The sequence below is a fragment of the Crassostrea angulata genome, chromosome 6 (assembly GCF_025612915.1).
Source record: "Crassostrea angulata isolate pt1a10 chromosome 6, ASM2561291v2, whole genome shotgun sequence".
NCBI classification, from domain to species: domain Eukaryota; kingdom Metazoa; phylum Mollusca; class Bivalvia; order Ostreida; family Ostreidae; genus Magallana; species Magallana angulata.
This window is the reverse complement of record NC_069116.1, coordinates 22,763,253-22,775,419: the sequence shown is the minus strand read 5'-3', so window position 1 is coordinate 22,775,419 and position 12,167 is coordinate 22,763,253. Positions and strand designations below refer to the sequence as shown.

The following is a 12,167-nucleotide window of genomic DNA, read 5'->3' as shown; positions in this document are numbered from 1 at the left end:
TTGAAATTCTCATTTTTAACATGAATTTCCAACTGAAATGAAAGTCAAAGAAGAAAACAACTCTTCTGAAGATATGAAGAAAATAATATTCTGCATCGACCGAAGCGTTTGTGTTTTGATGGCAGCACTAATGCATTTTATGCATTTTTGATATTAAAACACGATAAAGAACGTATAAATCATTATTGTACAGTATACTGTTTTATATACTATTCTACAACAGTCATTGCCGAGATCAGATATTCATTCATTCATTCAGAGATATGCCGCGGACATTATTCTCCAGTATGTTACATATGGGCAGAAATATTAGCAACCTATGAAGCTGTGTAATGTCTTGCATGATCACGAAAGGTTTTTGTTATAGTCTGCTTTGCTTTCAAAGTCATATCACAATCATCACTCACTAAAGATGATAATGTCTGTCGAAACGAAAAAGGTAGTTTTGCAGAAAATTAAAAACAAAGAATCTCCATACAATTAGTATTATAGATTTTGCATAGATGGTGCTACATTTTACTTGCATTTGCATTAAGACAGAGAAGTCGAGACAACTTCAAAGCCTGTATATTAATTATTATAGCCTACCGAACAGGAAATTTGCTTAACTAAACTATAAAATTTGCTAACTGAAATACAATATTAAGAAAAAATACAGACTTAGTAAACACTTTTTGATCAAGAAGCGATATGTGATTGTACAGTAACTTTTAACTGCACTAATAGGACCAAAACAATAAAACACCTTTAAACTTCCTCTGTTAGATTGCACTAAAAGGACCAATAAAAAACAAATACAAAAGAACTTCCCCGATTTTTATTTCTATACAATAAAATTGAATATCAGACGTTATAGAGCACATGACACTGAAACGATCACCCAGTCTTAGAAAAAAAAGTTAAAATAATCACCCATGTTGAACTTGTTTTAAGGACTCTTTTAAGCTCGTTGGAATTCAAGATGGCAGAGGATCAACCAACTATTGGAATTTACGGGCATTATCTTCTGGCCTCTGGACTATTGGGCGTAATATTCCCGTCCATCTTTTTATTCAATCTGGACTGGCACTCGGATTTCTCCTGCATTGTGGGTAACGTCCCTTTCACCACCAAGTGCCTGGGATCCATAGCGATCGTGGTCACCATTCTGCTTATTTGTGCCCAAAAGAATTCGTGGATTTGCACCAAAGGCGCCTCAGTAGAAGCCAATGTTAAGATCGTTGTCTTGTGGATTCTTGGAATTGGTGTTTGCATTATTCGTCAGACCGATCATGGTTATCATGTCAACGTTTTTCCCGAACTGGCTAAGACAATGTCCGTCGTGTTCATCATTTTGCAGATGCTCTTCTTAACTGGCTGCAGTCGTTACATTTTTTATGAAAGTAGGAAAATCAAATATATGATGTCTCTTCTCGCCGTGGCCAATATTGTAAACTGGTTAGATACAACCCTTCTTAGTAGTGCAATATTGACAGAATCCAATTTTACACAACTAACAGAATATGCAAATTCTCCGTGCGTTACTCTGTTTTACGGGGAACTATATTTCTTACCTTTGGACATGGAATTTAGCATTCTTGCAACAATAATTGTGATTGGCGTACCGCTGACAAAAAATACACAAAATAATCCTATTGTTTCATCATGGAACCATAGAGAAGAAGAACTTGTTACAACTTGTCGACATTTATCCCTTTCTGGAAAACAGAAACTTTTTGTGACAATTGCTTGTATTTTTCTAAATGCCCCGTTTCTTATATATATAATTGCTTATCCGACTGACAAAGCATTTCGACGTATTTTGATTTTCAGGAATGAATGGCTTCTTAGTGTCATAGGAGCCAAGATGATGATCCTTGTTTTGATAATAATTGCATATTATTACTTGTATAAGATCAGTTCTGTAAGAACCCAACCAATTAATCTCAATTTTAACGACCTAGCTCTAATCCTAGGATCATCGGCTGTAAACGCTTCTGGGGTTATTAATTTTCTGTTTCAACTAGGCTTGAATCCTTCCTATACTTTTCACACTTGGTTTAATATGTTTTACATTGTTTATCAAACAATTTTTATCTCATTTATAAAATACATCGTCATTCGAGATAAAAATTCACTATTATTGATAAGAGTAAGAATGATTGTACTGATTCTCATAAGTTATAATATTGTGTACTGGGTCAAAGACTCGCTTTACTTCCTCTCATTTATAAATGTTAACGTACATAGCAAATTCATAAAAAGCCTGTTTTTTCTGATGTATCCATTAGAATCCTTTTACAGGTTCCAGTCAGCAATGGGGATGATAGCATTTCTATTTTAAATCAATATCTATGGAATTAAGAGTGCTGGATGGTCCTGGTCATTTTAAGGATGTATTTATCTTCTCTAGTTGACGAGCCCTGTATAAAGATTTTTACGGAAATATTCATATTCTAAAGCTAAGACATTTTTATTATTAATAAGTGAATTAATTAAATAAATAACCTACGCCCAAAATATCATATTCTACAGTTTAAGGCGGACCTGATAGATAATTGTTGTCCACCATTGTGACATTACGCATGACGTCAAAAATACAAATAAATTATTTACTGACTCGCCAGGGTACTAATTTACGGCAGTATGCATCCTATTTAATGCAGTCATAACATGTTATAATATGATACGTATAATCTTCTAAAATTACGTATGTTGATTAAAAACACAACACATTCTTTATAGCGTTGTTTTCTTTTTCTTTACCCATTTGTAACCCTTTAGTTAATACCGGTATATGAATAAGCAATTACTATAGCAATTGCTAAGCAAACGTGTATTTGAAAAGCATTATTTAATTGATTACTGATAAAATGTTAAAGATATTTTTCATTCCTTAATTTTTTTTACACAAAAACAATGTAGTTACATAATTTGGCAATATTGAATATTTTACACAAAAACAATGTAGTTACATAATTCGGCAATATTGAATTGAGTCTAATACATTATGTAAGCAATAAGAACCCGACATGTTCATTCTTAATGGTTTATTCAGACTACATGTACATGAAGTTGATTGAACTTGTACACTATTTTCCGTGTAGTCCTGTCGAATCTTTAACTACTTTTATCAACGTTAAAAACACAATTGTCTTTTAACATTATTGCATTGCATAACATGCATTTTATTTCATTTTAAATAAAATAATATATTCAATAGTTGCAATTCAAATGTTGGATTAACTGTTGAACTATGCTGGAAGTAAATACTGGCAATTTCCTATTGTTAATAATGACTATTAATGGAAGTATTTCTTTTTAAATCTGCCTATGATAAATACTTTTGAAAGTTGTTTTATTTTACTTATGTTTAAACAAGCAAATAACGTAATCTTTAAACCATGTGTGGCACATGGTGTCTATGACAACGGGATGTTTATACATGTACAGGTACCTGCACTGATGCTGTTAGACTACAATATATGGGTAAAACCTTCATCTTCATTTCATCAGAATTAAATATTTATTGAATGTAAGTATTCATATCTCAATATCTTAATTAGCATTCTTTTAGCAGGGAGCTTTTGTTGGCTTAGTTATTTAAGCGGTTTGATACCCTAGCTCTAAAATTTTAATTGCTTTTATACACATGTATATCATTTTGAATGCAAGAAATATCACCGCGATCAGTCTGTTTAACTTAGAGAATAATAAAGGTACTGAAAACTCATTCTCAATCATTAATAAGAATAAAAGAATACTCTTTGATACAAGTGGGAATGAATTATCCTCTCAGGGACCCCTCCCGTAACGACAACTCTCGGATGCATGACCTGATTTGCCCTCTTGCTTACCTGAACTTCATAAAAACAATCATGGCTCACAACGACCAACACCAGGATGATGATCATCAAAAAATGACAGTGGAAACGTGGAAGGATTGCTGGAAAACACCTGATGTGGAGTTCCACAACCCAGATTTGAATGAACTATTCATAAAATACCACCAGAGAATGCTAACAAGACCAGGTATGCGGATATTTGTGCCTCTGTGTGGAAAGGCTGTGGAGATGAAATGGTTGTTGGATCATGGACATAAAGTGGTGGGATTGGAAGTAGCACCTGTCCCTTGCAAGGCTTTCTTTGAAGAAAACGGCATTCCTTATGATGTTAAAGAAATGGCAGGCATTCCTGGAGAAAAATATGAGAGTCTAGATCACAACATGATAATTTATAGCTGTGATTTCTTTCGATTCACTGTAGACATCTGTGGGGAGTTTGATGGCATATGGGATAGCGGTGGTCTGAATGCTATGGCTGTCGAGGACAGAGAAGCATACATTCACGTAATCCGCGGGTTGATGGGAAAAGGGTGCATTAACCTGACCGAATTTGTTAATTTTGATAAATCCATGACGGATGAAAAAAGCATGACGAAAGAGGAATTGGAGAAAGCATTTGGTGAGGGATTCACAGTGGAAGATGTTAAAAAAATAGAAGCTCCCGAGAGATTCAAAAGTATTGGTTGTGATACGCTCCAGCTGTTTGCTATCACAAAAATCTAACGCAGATAGACATACATTACTGATTATTGTTCATAGAAGTTGTGTATCTTTTTAGTTCAGAGGTTACCGTTGATTTTCATTCTTGGACGATTTTGAAATAGAAATTTTTTTATTAAGCTCACCTAAGGCAAAGGCTTAAGTGAGCTTTTCTGATCAAAATTTGTACGTTGTCTGTCGTTGTTGTCATTGTTATTTTTTCGTTGTGTCGTCTTAACCTTTTTACAATTTCAAGGAAATTAGGCTTATTTCAACTAAACTTGGCATCTAGCATCACTGGGTAAAGGGGATTCAATTTTAAAATTTATTCGAATGAACGACCACTCCTTCTTTAAAGGAGAGATAATTTAGAATGATTGAAAATATCTTCTCAAAAACATTATGACCCGAAAAGCTAGAACTTGTGTGGAAGCATCCTAAAGTAGTGTAGATTCAAGTTTGTTCAAATTATGATTCCCAGGGTTTGATGGGGCCAATTTGGAAGGGGGGTAGGGGCTCAACAAATATTTACTTTACAAGATCTAGAGAAAACCTCAGTAAAAGCACAAATTATGCAGATAACAGCTTGATCAAACCATGATTCCCTGGAGAAAAGTGTGACCACAAAGGGAGGGCTTTTACATAGGAAGAGAAAAAAGCTTTTAAGAACAGAAAAAATCTTCTTACAAACACTGAAACAACAAAAGAAGCTTGGTATTTTTCACAGAAATATGTAGAAAAAAATTGGCAGATCTTTTAAGGTAGTCCATCCATAACTAAGGTGAATTTAACGATTTTGATTGGTCTATACTACATCAAATGCATATTTTGAAGCTATTATGAGGCTGACATAAACCAAAATTGGGTGTATGTATGTAGTCAATTAAATGAACTTTTTGCACTTAAATTTTTTTAAAAAGTTGTCTGCCCATAAGGAAAATAAAAAAAATCATTTTCTTAAAATATGTATGGTAAACTATGAATTATTTTAGCATATTCGAAGATGGAGAAAGCTTTTGCAACTTTTCACCAAGAGAAATGTGAGAAAATAACTTGTACTAAAGAAATATATTTAAAAATCCATTTTTCCCATAGACTTCAATATTAACTTCAACATATTATAAATTGATTAAAATTAATTTTTTTTTTAAAGATTTCAAAGGTGAAAATTTATTATTTAATAAACTCCTTAAAATCATACTAAGATTTTAGTGATCAAACTTGCAATCTAGTAGATATGAAATATGATAGTTATGGATGGACAACCTTAAATACTTTTTTTGCAAGATTTACTGTATCTAATTGTCAAGATATTTTGATCTGAATATTGTAATGCTGATTTGATTAGAGTTATGGCTATCATTGCTCAGATGATCGATGGAGCCTCTTGGCCTCTTATTTATCTTTACAGAAAAAATTGGATCAACTATTTCAATGAAATTTAAGATTAATTTTACAGTGGGATTCAATTTCCGGGTTACAGCCATAAAATCGACCATAAAGTTTTTTTTTCATAGGATCTTTATAAAACTGCTTTGAATACCTTTTAATGCACAAATGTTGCACAGGAACAATTATGTTACTTTTAAAAAAGGAATTGATTTTTTTCTTTTTGCTATAAATCCTTCATTTAATTAATTTAGCATTTCCAGGTAATACTTCAGTTGCTTTTTTTATTACCACACCGCAAAGCATTTACTCCCGCAACACTTTGCTATTTTGGTGTGGAATTTTTCTTTTACTATAATTCAATCTTTGCTATGTTTTTTTATTATGATACTCGTACAGTTTAGAATAAACATTTTTTTTCTGATTTTTTAGGTTCAATGTTTTATATCTTTTATATCATTTATTTGTAGGACGTCTTCGCTACAATAACAGCTTTACCCAAGCTATACGTCAACTCTTTGTTTTAAGAATTATTACATGTACTTTTTATATGGAAAAAAAACTGTGCGATAGTAGTTTGATATGTATATGTTTGTATTTTAAAGTTGCTTTTTTCATATTATACCTTTTACAGCATATTTTTAAATAAAGCTATAAATAGCTCCAACAGTATTTTTCATTTTCTTTCTATAATAAAAAACGCATTTAAGGCCTATTCCATTGAAAACCATTAATATTCTCCGTTTAAAACAAATCTAAAATTCAAATTAATGACTTTACAATGGCCCCTCGGTATGTATGGCCATTCGATAAATGTGTATTCACACCTCAAATTCGACCATCAAGATGTGAATACAAGCTAATACATGTTATAAAACATAATTCATTGTCATATTTGCCTCATGATCAATAACAATGCTAGAGCTTAGTTTTTCTTCCCTTGACCTAACTTGTTAATGCTTCATCCCCAAAGTGTCTTGGGGTGAAGAGTGTATTGTGAACTTTAAACAAGTATCTAGGTCGACGTATAAGATCAAAGCAGACTTTAAGGCATGACCCAAACTTTCTTTTCTTCAGGTATCTGTCTTGTGCTGCATCGATAGAGCACTTAACGTGTAAATAATCTGCAATGATCTTTAACTAAATTTTTGATTAAGATGTTAACCACAGTCTTCTACAATGATTTTACCCTGTTGTCTTCAAGCAACACGAGGTCCTTTCAAATGACCACCATCTCACTGATTTCTATTCCCACATATGACGGGTCAGATTCCAATAAAATGCCTTCGTAGATGTTTAATGCATGTACTGTACGAAGGGTTACGCATTGCTCATTATTTAGTAGATTTCTAAGTGCGTTAGAACTGTGCCGATTTGTCTTAATTTCAATGACGTAGTCTGATTACAATTATTCATGAGCTGAAAACTCCTCTAATGTTATCACATTTCTGTTTCAGCCAGGCACCAATCATTCAACCTACATTTTAAGCATATTTGACATTAAAACACGATAAAGAACGTACAGATCATTTTCGGGATTCATTTTTTTATTTTACAATTTAATATATATTATAGTTGCAATTGTAGACGGAAATCCTGAATTGAGTCGGATATACATGTACATTATATATGCGATATATATGCGATAAGAACTCCAGATGTTCATATTATTTAGTTTTCAGACTACATGTACATGTACATGAAGTTGGTTGAAAATACACCATTTTCTTGTACTTATGTCGAATCTTTAAACAATTTAAACAATATTTATTGAATTGAATTGAAATTGTATTTACATGTATATCTCAATGTATTAATTTTGCATTCTTTTTGCAAGGAACTTTTGTTGGCTTATTTAAGCGGTTTAATAGTATCGCTGTAAAAATTTTAATTGCTTTCATGCCCATAGATATTACACTCAATGCAAGAAAATGTCACCGCGATCAGTCTGTTAAACTCTAAGAAGAGAATAACAAACGTACTGAAAATTCATTGCCTCTGCCTACACTTACCGATAAAAGATGGAACGTTTAAGGAGAAGGCTGGATTCTCAATCATTTAAAAGAATAATTCTTTGACACAAGTAGGAATTAATTATCCTCTCATGGACCCCTCCCGTAACGACAACTCTTGGATGCCTGACCTGATTTGCCCTCTTGTTTACCTGATCTTAAATAAACAAGTATGGCTCACAACGACCAACACCAGGATGATCATTATCATCCAAAAACGACACTGGAAACGTGGAAGGAATACTGGAAAACACCTGATGTATGGTTCAACAAACCAGATTTGAATGAACTATTCATAAATTACCATCAAAGAATGCTGGCAAGATCAGGTATGAGGATATTTGTGCCTCTTTGTGGAAAGGCTGTGGAAATGAAATGGTTGTTGGATCATGGACATAAAGTGGTGGGAGTGGAGGGAGCACCTGTCCCTTGCAAAACTTTCTTTGAAGAAAACTGCATTTCTTACGATGTTAAAGATATGGCAGGCATTCCCGGAGAAAAATATGAGAGTCTAGATCACAACATGGTAATTTATAGTTGTGATTTCTTTCGATTCACTGCAGACATCTGTGGGGAGTTTGATGGAATATGGGATAGCGGTGGTCTGAATTCTATGGCTGTTGAGGACAGAGAAGCATACATTCACGTAATCCGCAGGTTGATGGGAAAAGGGTGCGTCAACCTGACCATATTTATTAATCTTGACAACTCCATGACATATGAAAAAAGCATGACAAAAGAGGAATTGGAGAAAGCGTTTGGTGAGGGATTCATAGTGGAAGATGTAAAAGAGATAGAAGCTCCCGAGAGATTCAAAAGTATTGGTTGTGATACGCTCCAGCTGTTTGCTATCACAAAAATCTAACGCAGTTAGACATGCATTGCTGATTGCTTAGGCCAGAAATGTAGGAACTTTAATAATCTTAATTTGTTACTGGTAAAGTTTGATCATAGATGTTGTGCATCTTTAGAATTAGTTTAGAGTTTGTTCATAAATGTGCATCTTTAAATCTTAGCGATGGATACATGTAATTACATGTAATTAGACGCTTAATACTGTTTATTTTTTATATTTGGATGATTTTGAGATAGAAGGATATTTTTGGGCATTCTAGCTCACCAGAGCCAAAGGCTCAAGTGAGCATTTCTGATCAAAATTTATCCGTTGTCTGTACTTCTTTCAATGTTATTGTTGCTGTCTTCGTCGTAAACTTTTCACATTTTATCTTCTTCACCAGAAGCACTAGGCTTATTTTAACTAAACTTGGCACAGAGCATCATTTGGTAAAGGGGATTCAAGTTTATTCGAATGAAGGGCCACGCCTTCTTTAAAGGGGAGATAATTTAGAAGTTTTGAAAACTTGTTGGTAATTTTGAAAAATCTTCTTCTAAAAACAATACGACCAGAAAAGCTAGATCTTGTATGGAAGCATTCCCATGTAGTGTAGATTCAAGTTTGTTCAAATCATAATCCCCAGGGTATGATATGGCCACAATGGAAAGGGTAAGGGTTAAACTTTTTACTTAGGAAGATATAGAGAAAACCTCAGTAAAAGCACAGGTTGTGCAGATTAAAGCTTGATGAAACAATGATTCCATAGAAAGTAAGGCCACAAAGGGAGATTTTTATATATGAATAAAAATGAAAAATCTTTTAACATTGGAATAGAGAAAAATCTTCTTACAATTGCTAAAAGAACAAAAGGAACTTGGTATTTTTCATAAAACTATGTGAATAAAATTCGGCGGATTGAAATGAAATATATACTCCATTTTTACACTGGAATTCAATATACGGGTAACATCCATTAAAATCGACCATATATTTTTTGACATGATCTTTATAAAACTGCTTTGATTTTATAGGACTGTCGCCGGGTGGCGTTGCGGCTCCAAAATAATAACGTTCAATAGGTTTACGTAGCTTTTATTCAGGTGATAATTTACAGATAAATTTCCAATTCTTCAACAGACTTGAGATTAAGGTACAAAAAGGGATCTGAAATATAAATGAAATGATAAATACACAGATAACATTATTTTACTCATAGTTGCATTTTACTGCACATTACTCTACTCAATACATTTTCCTGTATTTACACTTACATTTGCACATTTTGCTGTACATAACTTTACTACTCCACTACATATACTTTACTTTACACAATCACTTGACTCGTACACGTACTTCACTTTCATATACTTGTGTACTACATTAATACATTTATTTTACGGCAACTACTACGCGCCTTACTCTGAAATACATACAACATATGTTTACATCACAACAATACACATACTTTTACTTAATAGTTTCCGTATGAGCAAATACTCATTATCACACATTACTTCGAAATACTTCCAAATTACTCACGGAAAATATAAAGCAAGATTATCTGGCCATTTTAGGAATAAATACGATATTAAATCCGTTTCATTAAAATAAAAACAAACTTACCCAGAATAGTTGGACTCTGGTCAGAAATACTTATACATTACATGTAGAATGAAATGAGGGAGCTGGTAGAAAACGTCCGCTCTCTCCAATTGCTACGCCCAGACTGAATTCTTAAATGCACGGGATCAGAACCCGCCTAGTAAAACCGGCTGAGTGAGCTTTAAACTATGGAAAGCAACTCTAACAATAAATAAGTAACATTATAAACGTAGCACAAAATGTATGGAAAGTAATTATGGACGTAGATTGTGACATACCTCCCCCCTTTAATTAAAAAAAAATATATTTTTTTTTTATACACAACAATTTATGTACATGAACTATGTTTTTACGTATTTTTTTTAAAATAAAAAAACAAGATAAAACTGTTCATTTCCTCATTTTATTTACACTGAAACACTCACTTCTACTCTTACTCACGTCTGACGACTTAAATAGTCCGCTCCAACATTGTCTTTTCCTCTAATTGCAATAATGCGGAATCGATATGGCTGTAACAGCAATGCCCAGCGCATCAATCTAGAATTTACTAACTTTGTTTTGTTCAGATACATGAGAGGATGATGATCAGTCTCTAAGATGAACTCTTTTCCATAAAGATATCTATGAAACTTTTGCACTGACCATATGATGCCCAGACATTCCTTCTCGATGGTTGAGTAATGTTCCTCACTTGTCTTGAGTTTTCGACTAGCGTAAGCCACTGGGAGTTTGAAATCACCTTCTTCCTGTAGAAGCACTGCTCCGAGTCCTCTATCCGATGCGTCTGTCTGCACTATAAAAACCTTAGAAAGATCTGGCAATTTCAAAACCGGAGATGTGGTAATTGAGGATTTTAAAGTTTGAAAAGCTAGTTCTTGAGTTTCCGTCCACTGGAGTTTGCTTGGTGAGAACTTCCGGGTGAGATCTGTTAAAGGAAGTGCAATTTGAGCAAAATTCGGAATAAATTTTCTATAGAAATTTACCAATCCTAGAAAAGACCGTAACTGTTTTTTCGTTGCAGGATGATTTGCCTCTCGAATAGCTTTGACTTTGTCGGGATGAGGGTGCAGTTTATTGTCTCCCACTATATGTCCTAGACATTCCAGCTTTGGGTACGCCAATGAACACTTCGTTGGCCTTGCTGTGAGATTTGCTGAACGTAGACGCTGTAACACCTTAGAAAGCACAGACATATGATGATCAAAAGTATCAGTAAAGATCAAAATATCATCGATGAAATTGTCCACATTTGATACATTTTGCAACACATCACGCATGAGACGACAAAAAGTTGCTGGTGCTGTGACCAACCCAAAAGGCATTTTAGTGAACTGGAAAAGACCCAAAGGAGTCTGAAAAGCTGTCAAAGGACGGGCAGAATGAGTCAATGGAACCTGCCAATACCCCTTAGACAAATCTAACCGAGAAAAATACTTATGACCTGATAGTTTAGCAAACATTGCATCGACATCTGGCATTGGTTCAGCGTCAAACACAGTGATACGATTGAGAGCCCTAAAATCAACACAAAAGCGATAAGTGTGGTCTTTTTTGACTACAAGGACTATTGGGGATGAATAGGGACTATCTGAAGGTTCTATGACCCCAAATTCTAGCATCTTGCTCACCTCATCTTTAACTGTGTCCATCATAGCAAACGGGATTTGTCTTGGACTTACTCTTACAGGTCTATCTGTTGTCGTCCGTATCTCATGTTCGAGTACATGCGTATGCCCTGGTACGTCTGACAAAACATCACTATACCTGTACAGAAGTTCTTTCATTTTCTGCTTTTCCTCTCTA

The 12,167-nt window shown here is 34.0% G+C and overlaps 2 protein-coding genes across 2 annotated transcripts; both read left to right on the top strand.

Annotated features, from left to right (window-relative positions):
• The first annotated feature begins 3,761 nt into the window (after window positions 1–3,761).
• LOC128190687 (thiopurine S-methyltransferase-like) lies at window positions 3,762–6,579 on the top strand. The gene has a single exon (XM_052862819.1). The coding sequence runs from the start codon at window positions 3,762–3,764 to the stop codon at window positions 4,545–4,547; it is 786 nt and encodes a 261-aa protein (XP_052718779.1). The 3' UTR covers window positions 4,548–6,579.
• A 1,500-nt stretch (window positions 6,580–8,079) lies between these two features.
• On the top strand, window positions 8,080–8,789 carry LOC128186627 (probable thiopurine S-methyltransferase). Its single transcript, XM_052856459.1, has one exon. It carries the CDS (start codon window positions 8,097–8,099, stop codon window positions 8,787–8,789), a length of 693 nt encoding a protein of 230 aa, XP_052712419.1. The 5' UTR covers window positions 8,080–8,096.
• Window positions 8,790–12,167: the final 3,378 nt, after the last annotated feature.